This window comes from Populus trichocarpa, chromosome 6 (assembly GCF_000002775.5).
Source record: "Populus trichocarpa isolate Nisqually-1 chromosome 6, P.trichocarpa_v4.1, whole genome shotgun sequence".
In the NCBI taxonomy this organism is placed as follows: domain Eukaryota; kingdom Viridiplantae; phylum Streptophyta; class Magnoliopsida; order Malpighiales; family Salicaceae; genus Populus; species Populus trichocarpa.
In genome coordinates this window covers 12,034,373-12,061,024 of record NC_037290.2, presented here as the reverse complement: position 1 = coordinate 12,061,024, position 26,652 = coordinate 12,034,373, and the positions used below count along the sequence as shown (strand labels likewise).

Sequence of the window (26,652 nt, the reverse complement as noted above, 5' to 3'; positions counted from 1 at the left end):
TATGGGATGGAAAAAAAAAAACAGAGACCTTGGTATAAGCATGAGAGAAGATGTTGGTGTTTTGCATAGTAAAGGATTACTTAAGGACAATTATAATATGCATCTCTTGCACACTGAGTAAAAGACATTGCTTTGTAATCTTGCGATGTTAGCATTTCTTAACGGTCGTTGCTAACCAATATTTTAACTAAACTATATGCTTGTTTTATTGTTAATTAAGTGAATATAATATGATAAATATAATATGAATTTTTTTTTTGGTTGACCCGGATTAATCCATCTGACCCGTGACCCAATCATTATACCGAGTCAACCACCGGATCGGGTTTAAAAACTATGATCTAGATTAGGAGGGTGGATGGTAAAATGGAAGAATGAAGAGAAGGTGAAGGAGTTATTGTAAACAGTAAACTAATTGTTTTTTGTTTAGCTATCAAGAAAGAGAAAAGACGAGAATTATCCATTCAAATTAAAAGCATTGAAAATCACAAGAGCGCAGAAGAAAGACAGTCAAACCGCCCAAACCAGGAGGATTATAAGATTACAAATGAGAAAGGATCCTTCCTTAGCTCTCCATCCTTCTTGCAGAAGTGAACATCCAATCTCTTTCCCCTCGCCCCTCCTTCCCCCAATCTCTCCTGACAAACACACCCTAAGGATAAAAAGAGAAGGAGATTCCACTTCTCACATCAAGAAAATTTGTACAATAATAAATACCATTATATTGTATATTGTACACTAAATTTTTCCTATTACCATAACCCCTGTAGTCTGTCCATGGGCGGGCTAGCTTCCAGCCCCCTTTGCCCAGGTGTTAAAACCTCTGGGCATTCTAGTCTTCTCGGTGTATTGGGACTATTATCAGTTGAGCATTAGTCAAGCATCATAAATATCCTGAGCTTGCGTTCAACTTATAATAGATTAATATAGTTACAAATCAACCTTCGCATAACAGAACTATTCCTTCTGGAAAAACGAAAGAACAAGATCTGTATGTACAGAGAAGAGCTGTGTATCCACGAAAAGCTGCTTGACACAATGGGGGGGAAAAAGAAACATCAGTATGGCACCTCTTCTATCCTTACAGTTTTACCCAATTGACAGCAAAATACAAGTCTGACACTCATAACTTACGAAAAATTAGCCCCGGTGGCAAATTTAATTTCCAGAAAAACCATCAAGCATGACAATGAAAGTATTATATCTCTTGGCACCCAAACCCAATATCCCACAAAAAAAAAATTGATGTTCAAGAAACAAACCTTCATAAATGGTCGATCACGACTAAGGAACGAATCTATGAAACTCTCCTTTAAGAGCAATGATACCTATATTTGGAATGAAGGACAAGCTTACAGCATTAGAAGTAGCCGAAGGTCGTATCAAAAGGCAACATAAGCAAGTCCTATCAAAACAAGGTGACCTGAACAGAGTCAACCTAAACATTTTTACTTAGAGCAGTGTGAGTTCATACTTGCACTTGAGAGCCCAAGACACCAATAATATGACATTTAAACTATCATGCAAAGCAATACGTCCTACAATCCATTCAAGGGAGAAAAGAAGAATAAAAATTTAAGGTTACTTCAGCACTCTTCCTGCAGGATGATAGAATCTTCAGATGATATTCTTTCTATGGGCCCTTAAACAGGTTAGTGGATCTATATAAACATTCAGGTTCAGTTAAATCTAGGTCATACGATTTATTTCCATATTTTGCTAAGCTTTAAATAAAATTAAACCAGTACAATTTGGCACTCTCAAAAATATACATCTATCTGTTCATCCACTTTTGCACAATTTATATTATATCTGATGAGGTTAATCTTTTATTGCAAACCATTTACCCAGACATCAAGGCTCAAGCAGAGAAATTTGTCAAACCATCCTTTTCATCTGACTTTTAGAGTTATCTCATTTTTATTTCAAAATCACCAAGTTAAAGCATTTTCTTCTGAATACTAGGTTTTACCATGCAAGAGGACAGAACCCTAAATGTTTGGCATCAAACAACCAAAATGTGCAGTCACAAAATAGCAATAGTCATAACAGTAAACAAACACAAACCTTGTCATTATTGGATTGTACATTTGTTATTGTATGAGAACGCAGGTTAGAGCAAAGCGAATCCAAGTAAGATCTTAAAACCCCTAGAAAACCCTTGGCAGCCTCAACCTGTAGAAAATAGAAATACACAAACAAAATTAGCAAAATGAGTTTCATGACATTTCCCCAACTTCTATAATGAGGCAAGAAATCTTTCAAACAAGTGATGATCCAGGAATATCAGAGTTTATTAATTAATCCTTTCAAATACACCATCTTTGTCAAGATTAGAATGGAGAAAGGCAGTAAAATATCTGATCCACACACCAAATGGTTGAATTTATTCTTTGTGATCAGAAAAATCAGTTAGCATAGGGTATGGAGGTCAATGAAATGCTGGTGAAAATCTTGTATAATATATATCACAAAGACTACTGGCCTGCCTCTTAGTACAGGGACTTCATTTTGTGCAGGGACACGATGAAATCTCTAAAGACAGTCATCCATCAGAGTTTTTTTTTTAATTATCACAATCAGTGCTGCCACATTCACCACCAAATGCAATCTCAACAATTAAGTTTCACTAATATGATCAGAAAATTAACTGGTGATGGCAAAGCTCTATAGAGCCATAGTCATCATCTTTGCAAAGGAAAATAAAAAATTCATGTGATGGCTATATGCGATCTCACTATGCTATAAGACTCTTTGTCAAGATTTCAAATACAATGACAAGCAATATATGCAACTATAGTTTTACTTGTCTCCAGCAAATTCTTTTGATCAAAGAAAAAACAAACTAGTAGCGCTTCCATTTTAAGGTCATGGGGAAAGGTGATGGTCAAGGAGAAGCACACCTGCACATCTGTACACTCATACACTGGCCTCTTTCTGGCCAAATAGCTTTCTCCAACAAGCTTAGAATGATAAGGACTTAGGGATGATAACAGCTCCCTGTGTTTTGGCAGTTGTGGTATCGCTGGTGACTTCACCTATTACATCAAGCAATAGGAAATATACTGGATCATTTGTCTCAGCTTGTAAACTATTTGGGGCATAAAATTATCAGTTCCCAGAATTAAAACAATTCAAATGGCTGAAAATGAATAGCGAACCTGGTTCTTGTTAGCATCAACCAAAATGACGTTGCTTAATTTTGATTGTACTTCACTGGTTTTGTTCTTAACACCAACCTACAAGTGTTAATGTGAAGTGGCCAAACCTAACAAGTCAGTACCAATATTAGAAAGAAAAGTAAGATCATAAAAGTGAGATTATATCAAATTCAATTATCTGATATGACATTATACATAAATAATCAAGAGTATACAGAATTTGTAACCACAAGAATTTGATCAAATTATTTGATTTTAAGCTGTTCGCTTGAATGAGACACTGGGACAACACAAGTACGCACATAAGAAATGCAGAATCCACATAACACAGGCAGTTCATTCCAAGGAAATAGAAATCTAGCACTTGAGGATAATGTGGCTGGAATCTGTATACTCACAATGTATGGAACAGGAGCATCCAAAAACTCCAGCATGTCATCTGGTAAAATCTGAAAATTTGAGCAGATAATTACTAATCCAAGATACAGTTAATAAGACAAATATTATCTCCTCAATAAAACAGACACAGACAAGACAACAGGAAATCTTACTGGCATTAACAAGCTTTGCCACCGATAGGGACGAATGAGAGGGACAATTGACAAAACTGAAGCAGACAAGATTCCCTGTGTAACAAAGTATTTGACATCAATACAACTCAAAATGTATTTGATGGCATATAAGAAGAGGAATTATTTCAAGTTCTTTATAATTTCATGGATTCTGTATTTATAATTATTTAGGAAGTTTTCTAGTTATGATATTTGTAATATTAGATTTTATTATTATTATTATTATTATTATTATTAGAACTTTTATGTTGGTAGGATTTTATTTCCTATTTTAGTTGGGAAAGCATAGGTATACATTGCATTAAGGAGAATTTTATTTTCACTTTCAGAGGTGGGACTCTTGTTTCTTAATTTTTGTGGATTCAAGAACTAGTTTCTTGGGTTGCTTTTGATTAGTGTCATAAGATAGAAGGGACACAAACATGTTTGGTTGGAAGGATAAAGAAAAGACATAAAATATATATGTATCTAAGACAGTTTTGGAGTGAATTTCTGTCCTTTCAAAGGGAAGACAGGGGGACAGGTCACCTGTCTCCACTATCTCCGTCTCTTCTGCCTCGATACAGTAACCAAACACTACCTTGAGGATTCCAGAAATATGTTGTGGAATCAAGGGTTGCCTAACAGACTATGGCAAATCAAGACCATCGGTAACTCATCCATGCATCTGACCAGGCTAGTCCTCAGCCTGTGTTCAGACCTTAGTTTTCTTCTAAGTATTTTATCGTTAGCTGACCTTCTCCTTCAACTTCTACCCTTGTCCTACATCAGTACTATACCATCCACAAAAGTTTAATTGCTTAAGAAACTAATCAGTTCATTGTCTGAAGGATATGGAAGGAACCTAACTTGAACATTTGTGCAACAAATGAGGAGCTTTCAGATTCAGCTAAGCTGTTCTTCAGCATCCAATAATTTTCCATGCTTAGGCATTTAACTATGAAAAACCCAGAATCCAATACAGATGAGAGTAGTTCTAGGCACTATTTGCTCCAGGGAGCGCAGCTAGCAAGTAAACAGAGCCAAGCTCTTCAAGCTGGTGCCAGATCAGTTAAAAAAAAAATACACACCTCAACCTTAAGAAGGAAAATGAAAATCCAACAAGATTGCAAAAGATTGTCAACCTGACATGAAGGGTACATACATACCAAATTAGAACACACAACCACAATCTGCTTCTCTAGCAGGGCTCCCGCAAACATTGTCAAGATCTGCGTGCATGGAGATTAGAACTCATATTTTGGTTTTATATAGATATCTAAGACGGTAATACAATAACTATATACATTCTAATCACTACATAACAACATAATCAATGTTAAACTAGCCAAGCCAATAGGCAACCTAAAAGAGAACAGTTATAAGATATAACAATTCCAAAACTCCAGAAAAGGCATACATGCTCAAGTCGCAAGGATCCGCATATGCATGAAATGGCCCAAGTTGATAATGCAGTGGCTTCTTCCTCTGCAGAGAGTGCACTGCGTGCCTGATTTAGACAAACAGCAATAACATGAACTAGCCTAAAAATAAGTACAGCTGATAATTTAAGTTAGGAAAGTCATCCTACAAAGCCATCATTCTATCACTGTATCTACCTCTGCAAACTCCAGACTTGTGATGCATGATCTCAAATCAATAGTTGAGCCATTAACATGTAAAACAGCTTCATCAGGTCTACGATATTCTAAGGGATGAAGATGCTCCAAAGGCTGAAATCTAAGAGTGGAACCCCTAGCAGGGCAATGCAGCCGGTAATATTCACACAGTAACTGCAATGATCCATGATTGTTTGCCTGCAAAATAGAGGACACTTGACATCTTTCAGTAGTTGTCAGTACACCAGTATATTGAACTTAAAACATGTACAAAGCTACATCTAATACAAAACAGATGCGGACCTTAGCCCATTCCAGAATATCAATGTGATCACTGGAATCTTCTTGCCCAGAAAAAGATGCCTCTTCGGTCTCCATATCATCAACATCACTCCTAAAGTTTCTATCCTCACTGGGAGAACCCTGGAAGCTGCATAAAAAAACATTTTTTACTGATTTGGTAATAATGTCATCTTCACCCATACAATGATAGATACGTATATAAATGCTGAGCAAGTATAAAACCTAATTTGATGAAGCATGGATCATATTATGCAAATGAATAAACTCATGACATGTAGCTAAGAGAATTATTTATTGAAGACACCAAAGAACACCATGATATATGTACCTGGAGGAAGATTCAGAGCTTTCATACTGACAATGGCGGAGGAGTGGCCGAATAGCATTTGGTAATCGTCTTTCTTGTGCTTGCTTGTTCGATGGAGAATCATCAACATCACAATCTTCTAAGTTTACTCTACCAGGTTCACCTTTGGCTGAAACCATCTCGTTTTCAGAATAAATAGGAACAGCATCATCATTGACACCTTTCTTCAAAGAATGAATATGCTCCTCAAGAATTTGAGGCTCCACGTTACTCTTTTCATCATCAAAACCTCCAGGTGTAGAATCCCTTAAGCTGGATTGGGATATTTCTGTCGTTCCATCTGGTATGTCCTCTGCAGCTCTATAATTCGTTGATACACCATCTAAATTGTCACCTAAATCTTCTTCCAAGTCTAAAAAGCCTATATTTTTTGTTAATCGCTCCAACCTTTCTTCTGTGAAGATGCTACAAAACAGTGATGAAAAATGAGATTTGTGCATTATCAGAAGTTAATCAAGTTTGATGTCTTACATTTGTAGAACAACTGCCAAAATATGCATTCTAATGGCCTGCCTTTGCTAAACACTATAATCTCTCACTTAATTAACTATACATTGATAACCAGGTAACAGGATTATATTAATCATATATAACTGTAAACCCACCTGCTCAATAAACCAAAATGTAATTCAAAAAATGGAAGCCTTGAGAGAATGCAGTAACATCTGTACGTGGTGAGCATGTAACGGCTCAAAGATGAGCGGGAAGACTGTTTATCTGAAACCATGGAAAGCAATCCAGAGGGTTTTTGCACAATTTCTTCAACTAACACACAACACCCATACAATGTTGAATCATCAGCAACCTAGGGGGAAAAAATAAAAAGTTCAAAGATAAAAATCAAACTTCAATTACCACCAGAACAAAAGAATTAAATAAGATGAAGAAGATTGGAGGTAACAGAAAGCATAGAAAGTTGTTGACCATGTAAAACATAAAATTACCTCCAGGGCATGGACTATCATGGTGTTAAAATTCACACAGGACATCTCACATAGGAAATCATCTCAATCAAAGGATAAGTATATCAAAGAAGAGAAAAAAGTGGCATGATATTTTGAAGGTTACCTGTAATCGAAATACAAATGACAGGTCACTTTGTTTAAGGTGCTCCTGCAAAATAACCACCAGAATAATTGAGATGCATCTATAAAGCGTTTGAAGTCACAGAGAGAGTGTGTGGAACATATGCTTCTGTAACAGAAAAAATAATCTAAAGTTACACACAGGCTTGAAAGTTTTTTTGAATAATGAGGCTTCAAGATGGCTAATACCAAACAACAAGATTAGCTGTCATGATCCAGAGAACCTCCAATAGTTTATTATTTTTTATCAAGCTGGTTCTAATGATGGAACAATATTATTCTAGGCCTGTACTTAGATGTTATTGAAATTAGCATGAGTAATACCAATTTGAGAATAATAAAGCGTTCAAGCATGCCAACAGGAGAATAAAGTATTTGCTTTCTACTTATCCACAGGCAAAACCCATTAAGACTAGATATGTTAAAAATCAAAGCTTAAAAATGGTTTAACAGTTAAGAAGATTTTAATTTTAAAGGAATCATACAAGCTATAAATTATCAGCTGATAAATGATTGCTGCATAGGTACCGTACCTGCCCAAGAAGAATTTCATTCAACTCGCTCATGGAAGGAGTTCTCTCAACTGCATGAACCTAGAATTGCACCTAAAAAAGTTAGAAAATGTCCACTGAATGGCATATAGAGTTGATTAAAGGGTACAAAAAGGAAGAGAAACAAAAATACCAAGGAAAAATCACCCAAACAAAGGCTCTACAAATGTATGCATGATATAACGTTTTTCAAAGGAATTACCAAGTTCCAAAACTCAACTCAGCTAAGACTAAACCTGGAAATAACAGAATTGGCGTTCAACAATTACTGAAGTCATATTAGTTGTTTTTTTTTTCCTAGTATGAATAACAGTGAATCACCCAGGTTCACATCCATAAACAGTGGCCCAGTGAAAACATGCATTCACTATGGTTTGGTTCTCTTAAACAAGCAAATAACTATGAGGGCTAGGCTCATCCTTCAACAAGAGCAAGGTCAAAGCCATGGTCTCCTCCCACATATTGGGAGCTTATAATTTCATATGCTTGTACACTCCCCAATAAGAATTCTTTTCATCCTGAACTCAAGGTATTGCTTTGCCGTGCATTGAAGAAACAGAAATCCAAAGTTAAATGTAAAAACTTCACAAGGGGACAAAATAGAAATTGGCACAGTCCAATTGCCAGATACATGAATTCAAACTCTCAGACGACTTCACATTCTACATTTTCATCTTAATCTTTCAATTTATATAAGAACTAACAAGAAAAGAATCAAAGGATATGGGAAAGAATTGTTTATATAGCCTTTTACAACAAAATGTAATAGGTCAGATGTCCATTCAAGACAATGATATCAAGGTTCGAGCTGTTATAACATTGATTGAGCACAGAACTCCATGAACTTCAATAATTCCTCAAAAAGTTTACTCTACAACTGTTGAACAGTTTGATCTGACTGCATTAGGTTCTGCCAATTGGAACCTAGAACATACATCAAAGACTAATCCCAAAACCTCGTTTCAGTCAAATAGTTCATGGGTTGACCTTGACTTTATTGATTGACATTCACAAGTTTCCATGGACATCATGAACTAAATCTTCAAGCTATCAAGTAAGAAAATGTCTGACTGATAATTCATGAATCTGCAAGCTGAAACTATTCATATGACCATCAGATATCCACATCCAAGAAAGGCAAAGGTCCATAACAAATTAGAATATGCACTCTCACAGTCAGAACATATGAACTGATCAATTATTAAAAATGACATGAAATAAACTAGGCAAGCATATATACAACCTCCAGGCCTCCAGGGAAGCAAAATGATACAAGATCTTTGTATTTAAGTGGCAGCTGTTTTTCTGGAGGATAAACAAACAAAACCTGGAAGTAGAAAAAACAAAAAACCATGACCATGCTTAAAAAGCAATTTCCAAACTTAAAATTTCACGCTGTTTGAAACAAAAATCCTCACCTGGGGCTCAAGAATGGGTTCTATACGTGACTGATTTTGACAACCAAGTGCACCTTGCAATATCCCAGAACCTTCGGACTTTCTGGGACCATATTGCCTCTGGAGTGCTTGAAGATCACAATTAGGGTGAAGTCCAACAACTACCATGCTCTCTATAAGCCTCGATGGCGCCTTTAAAGGCCTATGGTCCTGCACAGTTAAATAGAAAAGATGTTAGGAAACCGCTACAAATTTAAATTCCAATTTCTTCAACTATTCATCAAGAGTCGTAATAGAAACAAATGTCGCAAGGATGATGGAGCATCAACTGACTAAAGTATAGACCTCAATCTAAAAAAAGCTGCAGTTGTACTAAATAACAAAAAGAAGCCACCATGAGATGAAAAATATACAAAAACATTTAGACGAGTATTGCAAATAGCTTAAACATGAAATAATCCACTTCAACGAAATAGCATACCAAGTACTGTAACTGAAATTTTGCCCACTGACGTTTTTGGCTAGTAAGAACTTCTGGATTATAAGTTCCACTTTTCACTTCTGGCGGAGGAGAAGAAAACCCTTTTAGCATTCTGCTAAAATGGCGCTGTAGCTTCTGGAATTGGCTATCACCATGATCATCCTTGGATGAAAATACCACAGATGGCCTTGGCGATGGCACAGTGGTGGCTGCGTCTGCAACAGCTTTCGCAACATCTTCTGTTGTCTGCAAAAACAATGAAGTCCTCCAACCAGGACTGCCAGTGTCTTCATTCTTCGCCATCTTCTCAAATTCCCTCTACTTCCAAATTGCACAGTAAAACAATCAAGCTTTTAGAGAGTAAAAATTAGCAGAAATCTCAAAACAAATTCTACTTCTTTTTTAACAAATAAAGATTGAAAAACTTTAAAGATTACTCAATATCTACTACAGATTAATCAGCATAGAAACTGAATACCAGACTTTTTGTCAGTCACAGAAAGCTGTTGAAATCAAACAGAAAGAAAAAAAAAAAGAATTTGTTTTGCTACCGTAAAAAAAAAAAGTTGATCAATTGAAGCATATAACAAACAAATAATCATAGATGCTCATCACCGAGTCTACAAAGAAACAAACACCCAAAATCATCATCGAACAGAGAAAATCGTTCAATAATAATAGCATAGAAATTAAACAAAACAAAATCAAAACTCATATTTACCTTTATTAAATTAAGAGATGGGAAGAAATAAACAGAGAGACAACTTCAGGCGGCTACAAGAAACAAAGTTGGGTTTTTTTTTCTATTTCCTTTATTAAATTAAGAGATGAATAGAAGAACTTCAGGCGGCTATAGCAGGCTAAGTTTGATTAATCGATAATTAATGAAAGGGATATTTGATTTCAATTTGTTGGTAGAGGAAGAAGGAAATTAAAATGGAAGAAACAAGAAGCCCTTTTCCTCTCTTCTTTTCCTCGTGTGCGTCGATATCATAATTTCCAAACAAAAGCAACGGTGGTCAGCTTCTACTGTTTTTTTTTTTTTTTTTCTCTACTCCTATTATTTAGATATACAATCATTAACATATTATTATTTTATTAATAAGCTATTTATCAGAGATAATATTAAGTAAATTGTTCGTGTTTGTTTGGTAAATAAGCATCCAATGACAGAGTATCGTACAGAGTCACCTCTCTTTTTTTTCTTTTTCAATTAATATATAAACCGAGAGATGATGCTGTCCGATATATTAATTGAAATAAAAATCGGGATTATAATTACCCCGCACATTTGGACCCTTAGAAAATGTTTGGGATTATTTTTTAAAATAATTTTTATTTAAAAATATATTAAAAACGCGTTTGGAGTCTTTTGTAAAATAGTGTTGAATAAAATAATCATAGAAACGGCAACTTGATAGCTTACACTTAGGTAGGGTAAGGTACACAGTAGGCACTTGGCCTCTTGTTGATGAGAACAAAGAGCTTTATGTTTTTTTCTTTTTTCTTTTTTCTTTTTTGTTGGTTTCCTCCTCCGAATATGGTTGTTTCGTAGCTTACAATTTTTTTCTCCAATGTATTTTGATTTTCACTATTTTTTTATTTTTATCTACTCTCGAATTTTGATCAATTTCTTTATTTAAATAAGATAATAATATAAAAACCAGTCCATTTATTAGGGGTAATCATTTTCAGTTCGGTTTGGTTCAATTTAGTTTTTATAAAAAAAAATAACCAAATTGAAATTTAAAAAAATCAGAAACCGGTTCAAACCGACCGGGTTCGGTTCGGTTTTTTGGACAAAAACCGGTTCAAACCGGTTTGGCTCAGTTTTTTTAGTTTTGCTCGGTTTTTTCTAGTTTTGCTCGGTTTTTTCAGTTTGGGTTCGGTTCGGTTTTTTCGGTTTCAGACTTATAAAACCAAAACCAAACCGGTCAGTTTTTCAAAATTTCAAGCGGTTTTTTTTTCACTGTTTAATTTTTTCGGTTATTTTTTTTCTGATTTTCTCGGTTTAATCAGTTTTTTGGTTTTTTTGCTCACCCCTATCATTTATCATCTATACAAATATTTCAAAATTCTTTCCTAATGAAGGATTGGTAAAGGAATCAAAATCTTGCACATAACATAATCAATCAATATAATTAAATGATTTTTTCTATGTATATATTCGGTATTGAGTACAAGGTTTGCTTCTTTTTTATTATTATTATTGAAAAACCATAAAAGCCATTTATTATGAAATCTACGAAAGATAAAGTTACTTTCTACAATGGTTATAGCTATCGAACCAATTCTATTTTTTTAATATGCAATTATGATAAAAATAAGAGAGAAAAGGATATTCCCTTTATTTTTTTTTAAAAAAAAACAAGTAATTTACGTTGTAGATGTATAATATATGCATCCATGCATACGCTTATAAACAGTCACTCTTTTGCAGTACTTATGTGGTCATGTGGATTTATGATTAATATTTATTAGAATTTATTTTAAATTTGCTAGATCAATGTGAATTTTTTTATTAGAATCATTAGAAACAAAATAATTTAATTAATGCATAAGGAAGTTTAAAAAAAATACATTTATCCTAAAAAATACTCCATATATATATATATATATATTCTTTTAAAATATATTGTAAAAAATACTCCGTTTAATATTGCAGTGACGGTTATTGAAATCAAGACACTTTTTATTTGAAAATATATTTAAATAATATTTTGTTTAATTTTTTAAATTTTATTTTTAACATTAGCATATCAAAACTTGAAAATACCAAAAATAATTTAATTTAAAATAAAATAAATTATTTTTTTCAAAAACATTTTTAAAAGACAAAAATAAACTAGCTCTATGTAATATTACATTTAGTTTTATGTTTATGTTTATGGTATCAGAATTTATTTTATTTATTTATTTATTTTAATATTTTGATGGCCATAAATAAAACTATTGACATTAATATACTCATTAACCACATGCACCCCCACCTTCATTACAAAACTTGACCAAGCTTATCAATGGTTATGATTACGTTAAACAAGGATCATGTATATCCTACCGAAGCATTTCTTATCCTAAAAGTTTAGTCTCCTCTTCAATGAGTAAATTATAAACTAGTCCCTTTTCTTTTAAAATAAATTATTTAGTCCCTTGACACCATGCTTAATTTAATATAATTTCTTTTAAGAAAAACTTCTCAGCAGTCTTTTCATAACATCTATCTATTTATTTATTTATAAATAAAAATTTGGAAAAGAGCATAGAATGGACAACAAGGATTAAATAATTAGTTCTCAAAAGAGGGACTAATCAATTCATCTATGAAGACTAGAGGGACTAATTTATAATATACCGCATCTTTAACATGGAGGAAAAGTATAGGATATCGCAGAAGTTGTTGCCAGATGTGCGGCCAGGATTCATTAAGAGATAGGTTTTTCTAGTCAAAGGATGTACGATGGTAATAGTCATTAATTATTGAAGACTTTGGGTAGGGAGGCATGGATAATGGTATGGCATGATGAGGAGAGTGACGAAAGGTGCGGCTTTTCTGGTCTTGTCATGGGAGAGGACCTCCCTTGTGGGTCCACTCAAGGTGCCTTTTGATTTGGAGGGCATGAATATGAATGCCTTTTGATTTGGAGGGCATGAATATGAATTAGCCCGGTGGGGGCATCCTATCCTTCCGCTAACATGTCTCAATCTTTTTCTTTTTTCTTTTTTTTTTTTTTTTTTTTTGTTCTTGAGGAAAAATATCCGGTTTTATTTTAATAATATCAAGCTTTCCGAAGCTGAGATTGCAGCTAATTTCATGAAGTTGATCGAATACTATGTTTTTGGTGTTTATTTTTTTTAAATGGACCGAGCTAATCCAAAAAATCTGAAAAGAGCTAGGAAACACGTGCAGGCCTTGTATGCTTCCAGAACCTCGGACTTGCCGGTCTGGCGAGCTAACAGGCCCACGGGTGTCAGGCTTGGGAGCTTTCAACCCTCACACCTTGGATGATACGGTTAGGCACCTCACACACGTCCAGACCTAAGTATTTGATATAAACCAAAAAAGAAAATAAAGAGTACTCAATACAAGTATAAAACAACCCCACAAAACCGGGAATAATTCCTACAACTACTCTCTAGGCTAGTTTCTCATTCTTTCTCGAGCTCTCAATCATAACGGTTCAAAATGAATAAATCTTGATAAAGTTAGGGATGAGGTTAGGCTGAAATACAACCTCAAAGTCAACCTTATTTCCATTGACAAATTAAAAAATATAGGTTATTTATGGTCGTTAATACCTATCTGCAATGGAAATATTCAAAGTTGTAGACCCCTTAAACACATTGAGAAACTCAACAGACAATTCCATCAATGCTCTCAGTCGCACATATTCTGCTTAAGAGGCCTGCACACCTGTTTTGGTTGTCTCCAATTCTGTATTCACAACTTGGCTAGATTGCATAAGAAAGGTCATTTTCTACTTAAGGGAAGCCACTTCCAACTTATCCAAACAAGCCTACTCCACAATCAAACCAAGCCTAGAAAACATTATAGTCTCGATCCTTCAATAGTTTTTTATAGGCTTCCTAGGAGTTTTGGACATGAAAATCATAAGCTTTTTTTTACACTAAATTTTTCCTTAGATTACTGATTTGAGGTTTAAAGAAAAGTTTGCAACTTGACTCCACAAGAATATTGCCTTAGAGAACCAAAGTTATATACAATTAATCACTCCTACTCTACGTCTATAACGAAACACGAATGAGAAGTATAAATCACAACGAAGTTGATCAATCTTTCAAAAAGTTTGCAAGTTCAATCAAAAACTTAGTATAAGAATCACTCAACCATACAAAGAGAAACAAAGCATGTAATATATGATAACTTTAGAGAAAATTTCATAAAACTGAAAATAATGTTAACAATTGGTTTATATAGTAGAAAACTAACCCTAATTTGACTTAATGAACTCAAACTTGATAAATAGACCTTAACACATTAAAAACCTAAAAATAACTAAAATAATAAAATAAAACCTAACCCAGATAAACCTTCAAATGATGCATGCCCTAAAATAAACTAAAAAATAAATAAATGATTGCCTCAATAATTAAAACAAAACCAAAGTCAAATTTCATAATTTGCTGGCAGAATCGAGTCTCTGAGAATGAAACCACATAGACAGGTAAAAGTCGTGCTATTGATGAAACCGACCTATCCACTCGCCATCATAAAGACATAGTTAGACTTGATGTGTTATTATATTTTGTTAGTTTTTTAGTTATGAGTTATGTTTTTCATTATTTTTGTAATATTATTTTTTGATCATGTTGATTTTAATATTGTCTTACATATTATGCATTTTCATACTTATTTTAGATAAACATGATTTGGAATAATTAATTTATAGGTGAAAATATGAATATCGTGAACATATTGTTTAAACTTTAAAATCATCCATTTATAGGTTAAAAAAAATACACATTGTTATGTTGCGTTGTTGTTGTTATTATTATTATCAATTATCTTTAAAATTAATAAATAAAAACGATGTTTAAAAATAGCACACATTAATTTAGGATTATAATTAATGCACCAAAATGATGTTAAAATATCATACCATAAATTATGGGTTTGATGTTTGGTACTTTGTGGTTTGGTTTGGTTAGGGCTTGGGTTACGGTTTTTTAAGGCTTATTTTATGTTAAATTTGGGGTTAGGTTTAGGGTAATGTTGTGTTGTATCATAACACAACCATTATTCACATTAGCATTTGTGTGTTAATAAATTGTTATTGTTATTAGTATTTGTTTAATACAACTATTATTTTTATTAGCGGTTGTTTAATAAAACTACGATTCTCATTAGCAGCTATGTGAAAGTGTGTTATTTTCCCAATACTTTTCAATCTTATATTATATCCTTAAATCTTTTACAAAACTATGTTAGTTCGGTAAAAGACCCCTCTAACCCATGAAAAAAGATTAGTGCATCGATAAGGTCTTACCTACAAAAAGACCATGATTGCTAATGAATGCTTGAGCATTAGTTTAAGTAACAGAGTAGGCAATTGTCCATACCACTATTAATTTAACTTCTCTCTCTTGATCTCTATCTTATTTACTTTGTGCAATCTCATATTAAATATTTATTTTGACAATTTGAAGTGTTAAAAGATTAAGCTTTTAAGATATCAAATTTTCAATTAAACACCTAATTCACCTTCATGTTAAGTGCTTTCAAGACTTTCATGTTTAACAACTTTGTTTATGAAATCTATCTTATATTTAATTTTAAAATCATAAAAATTTATAATAGAAAGGAAAAACAATGAATGAAATTATAAAAAGAAATATTTCTTTCATAAAAATTGTCTTTTTTTTTATTCTTGTAAGTTTTTTCTTAACATAACAAGAAAAAATGCTTAGAAAAATCTAAAATGATTTGGGAAAAAAAATGTAAACATTTAATACAAATCCTTTTTTTATTCATTTATTTTTCTTATTGTTTTGGAAAACATATTTTTTTTTATTGAGAAACATTTATTTAAGAACAAAACTTATTATAATTGTGAAAGTTTCAATTAAATATGAATCGATCATTTTCATTTACTTATATGAAGAAAATACAAGAATAATATATTTGAAAAAGTTATATAAAAAATTAAAAAAATAGATGTTTTATTCTTATTCACTAATATGACTGAAGGGGAAAAATAATTAATTTGATAAAACCATGTCAAAAGTATATTTAAAAATAAAAAATAGGAATTTGATATTTATTCAAAATTCATGTACAAATCTTTATTTATTTATTTTTTTGCATATTAGACATATAACAATTGAAATATTTTTTTGAACATTACCATAAAAAACACATAATTATATTTTAGAAGTATACCAAAAATGAACACTACTTTAAATATTATGCTATATATTTTATTTAAAGTGTATTTTGATTAAAAAAATAAAATAAAAATAATAGGAATTTTGCTTTTTTTTTTATTGTTATTTTTTAATTTATTTGATTTTTCAATTTCATCACTCATTGTTTTATTTTATTTAATTTTTATACTAGATTTAGTTCTCATTCTTTTGATTGATATTTATTTTGTTGGAATTTTACTTCATGATTTTTTCATGTTTTCCTTCTATAGGGTAACTTGGTGTCATGACACGGATTTCAAATATTAGTCTGATTTGACTTTGATCTTTTTTAAAGTTTTTTCTAAGAAAAAACTTGATTTTTTTTTTAATTTTATCTTTTGATATTAGGTTATTAAGCCTCAACTTCGTGATTTTTATTGCTTTCATTTCTATGAGGTTATCCTAATTTCATATCTCAAGTTATAGATAGTCGAGTTAACACAAGTTGAATTGAGTTTTTTTTTTTTAATTTTTTAATTTTTTTTTTCAATTTCATCTTTCATCATTTAGTTTTATTGAGAGTTGATCTCGATTATTTTATTATATTTTTTTTTAAATGACCTCCATCACTTAGGTTATCAAGACCTCACAACCGAGGTGTGAATTTGACATATTAATTTGAGTAAGAGTTTTATTTTTTTATTTTTTTAAATTAATTTTTTTTAATTCGTCATTCAATGTTTGATTTGCTGATAATTAAGTTTTAGATTTTTTTTTCTATTCTCATTTAATTTTAGCTTTGTTATCAAATAAGATATTGAGATATTTTAAGAATATTTAGAGAATAATTTTTTATAATATTGACAAGCGTTTATTTTATTTTGATTAGTCATTGTTTTTTTAATTATTGTTGGCTTTTTATAATTATATTATTAAATAACCAAGTTTATTGAATCCATAAATTTTTCTTGCTCATTTAAAAATACTATTATCTCGTGAGCATTATTTTTCTATGTTAAAAAGATTTAACTTAGCGGGCGGCGTAACATTAGCCACCTATATCAAATAAAAATAAACAATTGCATCATTATCTTATTGTTCTACTACGTTAAAAATAAGTTTGAGATCTTACATGTTTTTATTAAGATATATAATCTTCACTATATTTTATTATATATAATATAAGCATCGACTTTTTGATTCACAATTATATTTTTTTACTCGATGTCAAAAAATATATTAACAACACTTTCACATTAATTCATTTGCGTTAGAAAAAAAATTATTCAACCTGCAACTAGACGAATTAAATAAACACGTTAATATTTTTTTATATTTATTAGCACAAATAGTTCTTGAATTAAATGCATGTACATGTGTTTTAATTTATAATTAGAATTTTTATTATAAAAAAAATGCACGTGAAAAGTTTATGTATTTATTGTTATACAAATCCATGACGGAAGACGAGTATACATATAAATTCTAAATTTAATCAGTTTTAAAGGTTGATTGGACAACATGCCGACCCTATTCATTATGGATCCAATAAAATAAGTATATAAAAAATTCACTTATATAACTATGTATTATTATAACACTTTTAACTCTTGTGGTGTCTCGTTTTCATATCCGTCCTTAGTCCAGCAGTCTGGGTTATCGTTTCAGCTTGACCAGTTGACTCATCGTGCCAGATCAATTCGGTGTTGTAACTTGAAAAGGAATAAGCAAAAGTAATGGCGGAGAATAGAATCAAAGGAACCTCTCTGTTTTCTCCTTACAAGATGGGCAAGTTCAGCCTCTCTCACAGGTCAGTTCATCCCACTTTCTCTCAAGTTCTTACTGCCGGATTGATTCAGTTGTTAGTTTCTATTTCAGACATTAAAAAAAAAAAAAATCCTTCCGGCGTTCAAAATCTAGAGAGAGATCCGGGAGGGCATTTTTGTCATCTGACTTTTGTTATTACGTGACGGAATTGTCCATGGATACAGGGTGGTGCTGGCGCCCATGACAAGATGCAGGGCGTTGTTTGGGATACCAGGGGATGCGCTGGTGGAGTACTACACGCAGAGATCAACTCCTGGCGGATTTCTCATCAGCGAAGGCACTATCATCTCTCCAACTGCTCCCGGGTAATTTCATCATCTTCTCTTCTATTGATGGTGACCTTTTCATTTTTGCACCTCCGTGGCAGATGCTATGATCGGATTGAGGGTTGCTGTGATGGTGGTGGTGGTGGGCCTCGTATTTGTTTGTTTATGGTTGGTGGTGTCGGGTGTCTTGAGATACTTACATGCAGTTTAAAAATATTAAATTTAAAACTTTTTGGAAGTTTGAAGATATTAAAGTTATTCGGTGTTTAAACTACCAGCTATTCAAGTATTTAATTTTTAATAGTAATTTACATGAATACATGAATTATTAGTGAAGAATCCTTTAATTATTTTAGATAGAAGAGAGCGATTGCTATACTTTAAAGTGCTAATTTTTTTTTTGTATTTTAAGTGTTTATGAGTATGTTTTGCGGTGTAAACTGCATTCCCAAAATTTTAGAAGTTTTTTTGTTTAAAATAATTTTTTTTATGTTTTCATATCGTTTTAATATGCTGATGTTAAAAATAATTTTTAAAAAATAAAAAAAACTTTATTTTGATGCATTTCTAAACAAAAAAACTTTGAACCACCAACGCTACCATAATTCCAAAAAAGCCTATGTACCCAACTTTTCTCACTCCTCTCTTCTTGAAAAATAACATACATAACATTCAATCTATAATAAAACCTAAAAACCCTATAAATAATAAAATATCAATTTACCATTTAAATAATATCACATATATTATTTTAGGTCAATTTTAAAAATTTATTCCACCAATTCCATACTTGATTATTTCTAGGTCTACAATTGTAATATAATGTATTAATTATATTCTAGTATTCAATTTCTAAATTTTATTAACAATCAAGTCACTTGATTAATTATCATATTTTAATTTTGACTAATTTTTCTTATATATGTAGCTTATTAAGTTCTCTAATAAATTGGTCCAAATACAAATCATATTCCTAAATAAAATAAGATTAAATAATTTAATTTATTATCAATTCAATAATTAATTGATTTATATTTGAAGATTAAGTACAATATCTAAGTTCTTTAAATATTAGGAAAGTCATAAATAATTTGACTTAACCTTTTAGTGACTAGTTTCTTGGTATAATTATTATCCTTTCATCATGAATGTTTCGATTTAAACATTATAGCATGAAGTATGTTTATTTTATTAAATCGTTTTAGTTTTCAACATTATAGTTATTGATTTTTTAAATAAGATTTTGAAAGTCTTTTCAAAACTTATTACACCTTGGCCAAAGATTCCACAATCAATGCTATTTGAGAATAGATGAAATATTTTTTTCTAATTCACTTAGGGTGATGAATATTCTCTTAATTACTCAAATACTTTCATATAGTTTATGTTATCTAATATTTGCTTGTTTGTTACCCTTGATTATGATAACGTGTGGTCAAGATTAAATCATAATACTTCTTATATAAAATAAGTTAGTGATGTCAAGTCTAATGATCACTTACACAACTATCATGAGAGCCTTTCCAGAAACATAGGAGATCTCTCCATATAGAATTCCCTAGCGGGTCAGTTTATGTACATGTCATATGACGAACACTTGCATATTAATTACAGGTATTTCTCATACTTCAATTTATGAGAGCAGTTGCTTCATTTCATAAAGGAAGAAACATAATATCCATCAGACTCAACAACTTTAATTAATGTATAATCTTAATAAAATATTGACCATGATCATTTAAGAACAATACTTTGATTAAATAAGAATCTTATAATCATAATAATTTTATAATTTTTCTTGTAAAATATTTTTTTGTTTTATAAATTTTAATTTTACTTTATATTCATTAATTAAATATAAATAAATATTAAACTAAGGATAGTTTGTACTTTGGATCTTAGATTTGGACTTAAACTTGATCAACTTGATGTCTTATGTTTTGACTGGGAAGAGTATCTCATTTATCTCATTTTTTTTTATTATCATGTTTGAAGCTTCTCCTTCTCTCTCTCTCTCTCTTTTATCATAGTTTTCCACATGGAATAATACACTCGATACAGAAAATGAAAACCGGGGTGCTCGCCACCATGAAGCTCTCCATCCATCATGACAATGGCTAAATTACTTTTGAAATTAGGGCTGACACATTTTCTTTTTATTCTCAAAGGTGTCTTATTATATATATATATATATATAAAGAATGATAACCAACCAACTTTCTTGCTTTTGATTCTGTATGTGTGTGATTGAAAGTTCTTTAAAAAACATTTTCCTCGTCTACTTTTGATTTTTAATGAATATTGGGTGATAACCAGCCAACTTTGATCATCTAGCAAAATATTATAGACATAATGATCACAAAAATGCTTGATATTAAGAAAAAAACGTCAAGAAATTATGAATCTTAATGTGGGACCCGATGGCCCACCCACCCACCAATGATCCATGTGTGTGCTTGAAGGTTTTTACTTAATGTTTAACTCCGATGAAGATGCTTTTTCATATATTCAAATTGCATTGTTTATGGCATGCATGCTTTATAGAGTTATCTTGATGCCTTGATGGCGGGTGGAAGCAGGTTTCCTCATGTGCCTGGGATTTACTCAGATGCTCAAGTGGAGGCATGGAAGAAGGTAGTGAATGCGGTTCATGCCAAAGGGAGCATCATCTTCTGTCAACTCTGGCACGTTGGCCGTGCATCTCATCAAGGTAAAATTTACTCCCTCTCTAATGAAACTTGAAATCAGTCACTTGGTGTCATTTTATTTCAGCCAGAATCTATTGTTAGGGTTAATTACAAAAAAAAACCTATAGCTTACTCATTCATTCCTTTCACTGTTTTGATTTTTTTTTTTAAAAATTTATACCTTTTAAATTCATAACATTTTTATATTCGTGATTTAAAACATCAAAAGCATAAATCAACAAAAAAAACATTTAATTATTTACAAAATTATCATTATATTTTATCTAATAACTAGAAAACTCTTGCAACATTAATATTACAAGGTTGACATCAAACATATGATGATCAAACTAATATTATGCAAAAAATTACAAGAGTTCAAACTTTCATAGTGGTATTTTATCAAAATCAACCTTGTAATTGAACTTGTTTTTGTATTTCATTCTCTCATTCAATAAAGTCTGAATATCTTTCCTTATGAACTCAAAGCCACCATGCTATCCAACATTACTAGGTGGTTAGGTGGTTCTGCTTCTTGGATTCACATCTTAAAGGTATAAATCAAGCCATGCTCTTCTAATTTGTCAACAAAATCTCTAGTATAAATCAAGTCATTCCCCCACTTACATTTTGATAGCGAAAGCCTTTGCTCTACTGTAACCAATTGGAGATGACAAATCATCTTCTTCACCCAAATCTCTTGTATAAATCAAGCCATGTTCATCTGATTTTTCAACAAAATCTTGGTAGATCTCTTTCATTCTTTCATACACAACATGGCTAAGAGCAAAGAAATCAATTTTATTTTAATAAATATAGTTAAAAATTACCTTCTCCATCTGATGGAAGACTTGGGGGTGGTATCCATGCATGGAGGAATAGAGGCATAATATACTGCTTGGAAAGAAAAGTTCAATGAACTGGCCTAAAAATGTACACCGAAACCCTCCATCTTCAATTTATGCTTGGGTCAAACTTCAAATTATAAAAGAAGATTAGCATAGAGGTGGTTCAGTTCAAGGTTTTAGTTTCAAATCTCAAATTTTAAAAATGTTGCAAAATCAAGCAGATTGGTTTGATTTAGGGTTTTGGCTTTCCCATATTCTTATGAAGGAATTTGTTCGATTTAGTTTTCCTAATTTAGGGTTTTGATGGAAACAAAATAGATATGGAGAGAAGGGAAGAAATTTGAAAAAGAAATTGATATATCGTTTGAGTTATATTACATACAAGAGTGAATTCTTTTCTTATAAAAAAATTCGAGTTGACTAATTATGCAAAGTGTAATTTCTGAAAGAATTGTATTTTGAATTTGTGCAATATCTCAGTTTATCAACCTGGTGGGGCTGCACCGATTTCATCAACAAACAAGGCCATCTCAAACAGGTGGAGAATTCTCATGCCAGATGGGACCTATGGAACATACCCAGCACCTCGAGCCTTGGAAACCTCTGAAATACTAGAGGTTGTGGAGCATTATAGACAGGCAGCCTTGAATGCCATTCGAGCAGGTAAGTGTAATGACATTTATTTGTTTTATTTCAAGGCTTTGGAGCTGCAGCTATATATGAGGATTTTATTTTTCTTTTAGACGGGCATAATTACATGTTGAGAGGAAATGGAGTATGCTTTACTAAATTTTTCCTTAAAGGGTGACCATGATGCCTCTCTATGATGGGAGTTCTAATCATTATTTACATTTGCAGTAACATGGCATGACTATGATTATGTCTCCTCTTGGTTACTAGATAAAATATTCATTGAAAAAGTTCCGTTGCTCATGAGTAATGATTGTCTCATGTTTCATCAAGGGCATAAAAAACATTGGGGTGATCTCTGTGCAACTTTCTAGTGTTTTAATGAAGGTCTGTTTGGGAGATGTTGGAATCATCAATGGAGTGGAATTTATAGTCGTCTATAGTGTCATCTGAAATCGGATGGCTTTACTGCAACAGTGATTGGCCTTTTTAATTAGCTGGTATTGTTGATTCAAGTTGATGGCTCTTAATTAACTGGATAATGTGCTTAGACTTTAGCTCTCGAAACAAAGAAACAGGTGCTTCTTGAGCTCACCTGGTTACCATGCGTTATTATCAATGATTAGTAACACACGTAATGAAAATATGGTCTGCAGGTTTTGATGGAATTGAGATCCATGGGGCTCATGGTTACCTTATCGATCAATTTTTAAAGGATGGGATCAATGACAGAATAGATGAGTATGGTGGATCAATGGAAAACCGGTGCCGATTCTTAATGCAGGTGATTCAGGCAGTAGTCTCAGCTGTCGGCGCAGATCGTGTAGCTTTCCGAATGTCACCTGCAATTGATCACCTTGATGCCACAGACTCGGATCCACTCAACTTAGGCCTTTCAGTGGTTGAGAGAATTAACAAAATCCAGCTACAGGTGGGTTCAAAACTCACCTATCTCCATGTCACTCAGCCACGGTACACAGCTTACGGCCAAACAGAGTCAGGCAGACCTGGCACCGAAGATGAAGAGGCCCAGATGATCAGGACTTGGAGAAGGGCATATCAGGGTACACTCATGTGCAGTGGTGGGTTCACTAGGGAGCTGGGAATACAAGCTGTAGCTGAAGGTGACGCAGATTTGGTATCCTACGGCAGACTCTTTATCTCAAACCCAGACTTGGTTTTGAGATTGAAGGTTGATGCACCCCTGAATAAGTATATCAGGAAGACTTTCTACAGCCAGGATCCTGTTGTTGGGTACACAGATTACCCTTTCCTAAGCAAAGCAAATGGAGGACAGGCACCACTCTCACGCCTTTGAATTAGGAATTTTCATGATTCCACGTATGCATTTGAGGTCTATGATTGTCATTGAGGTTGATTATTGGAATGAATTACCCAGTGTATGGGCTTTGAGTACTATAATTAACGTAAATAAGATTATAGTTTCCACTATGATTATCTACCTATTAGATATTGAAATTATTCTAGTCTTAAATTATTTGAAAGTATGAAGAAGATGACTATGGTTAGACAATTGGTTTGAGTTTTTTCCAGCAAAATCTTACTCATAAAAGAAAATGAAGGACCACCCTTGATATTTCCTATAGTCTAATCCAATGTCGTTTTGTGCTCCATCAAAATCCCAAGCAACCTTTCTTCTTTCGAAGCACTAAAAGTTGATGAGCTAATATTCGAAAGAGATGAAGATTCGTTGAAGTAAGCATTCCTTAGATGCGATGGAAATGACTTCATTTCCTTCCCGGGTGTCTCATGAATGAATGATTTTATATTTTCAATGTTAGCTTCAATCTCTTTAACTTTTGGCTTCCTTGCTTGAAGGGATGATAGAAGAAATTTCGAGTATTCATTGCATTAATTAATCACGACTTGCTTCGAATGAATAACTTGAGAGCTAGCGAGACCTCCTTCAAGGGGTGGTTTTAAATTCTCATTTTAAAAGTTTTGGATACCGACTCGTCATTGATATCCACCTAAAAACATGAATCGCAACTTGATAAAAATTTCATAGCCTTAAAACATATTAAATATTACTTGTTCATCTTGTACTTACAAAATTAAATATTCATCAATGCTTTCCCGTAGCTAAAAATGATAAGTCAAGAATAACCTACACTCTGTTTATTTGTTGGAAAATTATTTCTTTTTGAAAAGTAATTTTCTTGAAAAGTGAATTATTTTTTGATATTTAGTAGTCTTATGAAAAATAAACTGGAAAACACTTTTCAGTATTTTGTTATGTTATAGAAAATGAACTGGAAAATAATTTATTAAAGAATTAATTTTTTTCCAAGTTTATCTAATATATATATATATATATATATAATATTTAATATAAATATTTAATCACTTACAATAAAATAATAAAATCTAAAAAGTACAATGATGAATATTTTTATTATATCCTATATTCATATATAGCTTATTTTATAAAATATAACTATATATGTCATATCATATTATAGAAAAATAACCTTGTGAAATATTTCTTAAGTAAAACCTATTAATATTTTTTTCAATTTTAAAAGCTTAAAATAAGTTTTTTTTTCATATGAAGAAAGCCAAATTAGTTTATGGTATTAAGTAAGAGTTAGATATTTGGGTTTTCTTTTGTATGAAGATTTTTTAAAAGATAAATAAATACAAAAATATTTTGATGGGTTTTTTGATAAAGATTTTTTTTATATGGGTATAGGCAATTATCCCTTTAATATTCCTTTAATATATATCAAATAAGCATCAAGAAATAAATATAAATATCTAACATCAAACATAGTCATGTATAAATATTAAGTTTTGATGTCATACACATACATATTAGTTCAAATTAACAAATATATACATGCTAGATCGAATTAAACAAGTAAACATACTCATCAAATAACAAACATATATTTTCTTATCATAGTAAAACCATCTTAGCAAGCAAGCCTGTAGTAGTGCTGGTTCACAAAATTCTGAACCCAATTTTTTCTCAAATTAGCATTTTTTTTCCATAAATGCTTTTGTTAACATTTCATTTTGGACCAAGTGATCAAATGCATCCCCAAGAGTGATCTCATCAAAGCCTTCAATTTTCATCACTTCTACAGCTCATTAACATCAAGTTGATTTTTGCTGAGGCTTTGAATTGCAAATGCTACATCTCCAATCTTTTTAGACAACTTTTCAACACCATCATCTTTATACATGCGATTTCTCTTTCTATGTTCTCTCTTTTATGCACTAGAGGAAGATGTCTCTTTTCTTTTAGAAGTTTCTTCATATTCCCCTTCATTTTCAATTGAAATTAATTGCTCATCAGTGTTCTCTTCCAAGTTGACATCAATATATGATTTGGCATAATTTCTGGTTGTCATGTCTTTTCCAACAACAATTGACATTGCCTCATACATATCGAGTTTTTTGTTGAGATACTTGTCATGATTAGGATGTGCCTGTTCATAAAATTTAGAATACGCAATTTTTTAGTTCCTTGTATAACATTTTAGAAACAAAAGTAAATATAAAAATTACAAAGAGTATAATATTTATCATACCTTTAGTTCTTCATTATATACATCTTTCGAAACTGTAATCATCTTCAAACAATCATCCCAGCCAAAGCCACTTTTATTTTTAAGTTTGGTTATTATTCCCCATTCTTTTTTCATAGTCTTGAGATGATTGTTCACATGCTTAGGATCGCATTACACGTTGAACTTTTGACTAATTTCTGTAGCCAGCTCAACAAAAGATTCTGCTTTAAAGGTGGAAGAAGGTTTGCTTCTTTTAAGTGCCTCCTCAGCTAATATCTCAAGTAACATGTGAGACATAGGCTTAGACCATGTGAAGTGTTTGCTCTTGCATTTTTCATTCTGTGTGGAACTCATTTCTACAAAAAAATAATTACAAATTTATACAAAATAAAATCATACAATATTTAGATTTAATAAATTTCATATACAAACTACAATTAATATTTAAAAGAGAATACATAAAATACATAAGAAAT

The 26,652-nt window shown here is 31.9% G+C and overlaps 2 protein-coding genes across 5 annotated transcripts; one reads left to right on the top strand and one right to left on the bottom strand.

Moving 5' to 3' along the window:
* Positions 1–441: 441 nt before the first annotated feature.
* On the bottom strand, positions 442–10,541 carry LOC18100349 (uncharacterized). 4 transcript variants are annotated; one of them, XM_024603715.2, is made up of 19 exons: positions 10,237–10,537; positions 9,516–9,836; positions 9,056–9,244; positions 8,881–8,964; positions 7,620–7,679; positions 7,070–7,114; positions 6,607–6,806; positions 5,963–6,406; positions 5,635–5,761; positions 5,332–5,529; positions 5,133–5,222; positions 4,882–4,944; positions 3,713–3,787; positions 3,560–3,610; positions 3,162–3,239; positions 2,904–3,038; positions 2,068–2,175; positions 1,263–1,328; positions 442–1,026 (listed from the first exon to the last, which is right to left on the bottom strand). In XM_024603715.2, the coding sequence occupies exons 2-19, from the start codon at positions 9,816–9,818 to the stop codon at positions 958–960; spliced, it is 2,385 nt and encodes a 794-aa protein (XP_024459483.2). In that variant the 5' UTR covers positions 9,819–9,836; positions 10,237–10,537; the 3' UTR covers positions 442–957. The 4 variants fall into 4 exon arrangements, with proteins under 4 accessions (XP_024459483.2, XP_006381637.2, XP_024459484.2 ...); XM_006381575.3 differs by having other exon boundaries at positions 9,516–9,833; XM_024603716.2 differs by lacking the exon at positions 8,881–8,964 and having other exon boundaries at positions 10,237–10,538.
* A 7,432-nt stretch (positions 10,542–17,973) lies between these two features.
* LOC18100347 (12-oxophytodienoate reductase 3) lies at positions 17,974–24,092 on the top strand. The gene is made up of 5 exons (XM_006381573.3): positions 17,974–18,192; positions 18,374–18,514; positions 21,055–21,185; positions 22,491–22,673; positions 23,297–24,092. Exons 1-5 carry the CDS (start codon positions 18,119–18,121, stop codon positions 23,956–23,958), a joined length of 1,191 nt encoding a protein of 396 aa, XP_006381635.2. The 5' UTR covers positions 17,974–18,118; the 3' UTR covers positions 23,959–24,092.
* The last annotated feature ends 2,560 nt before the right edge of the window (positions 24,093–26,652 follow it).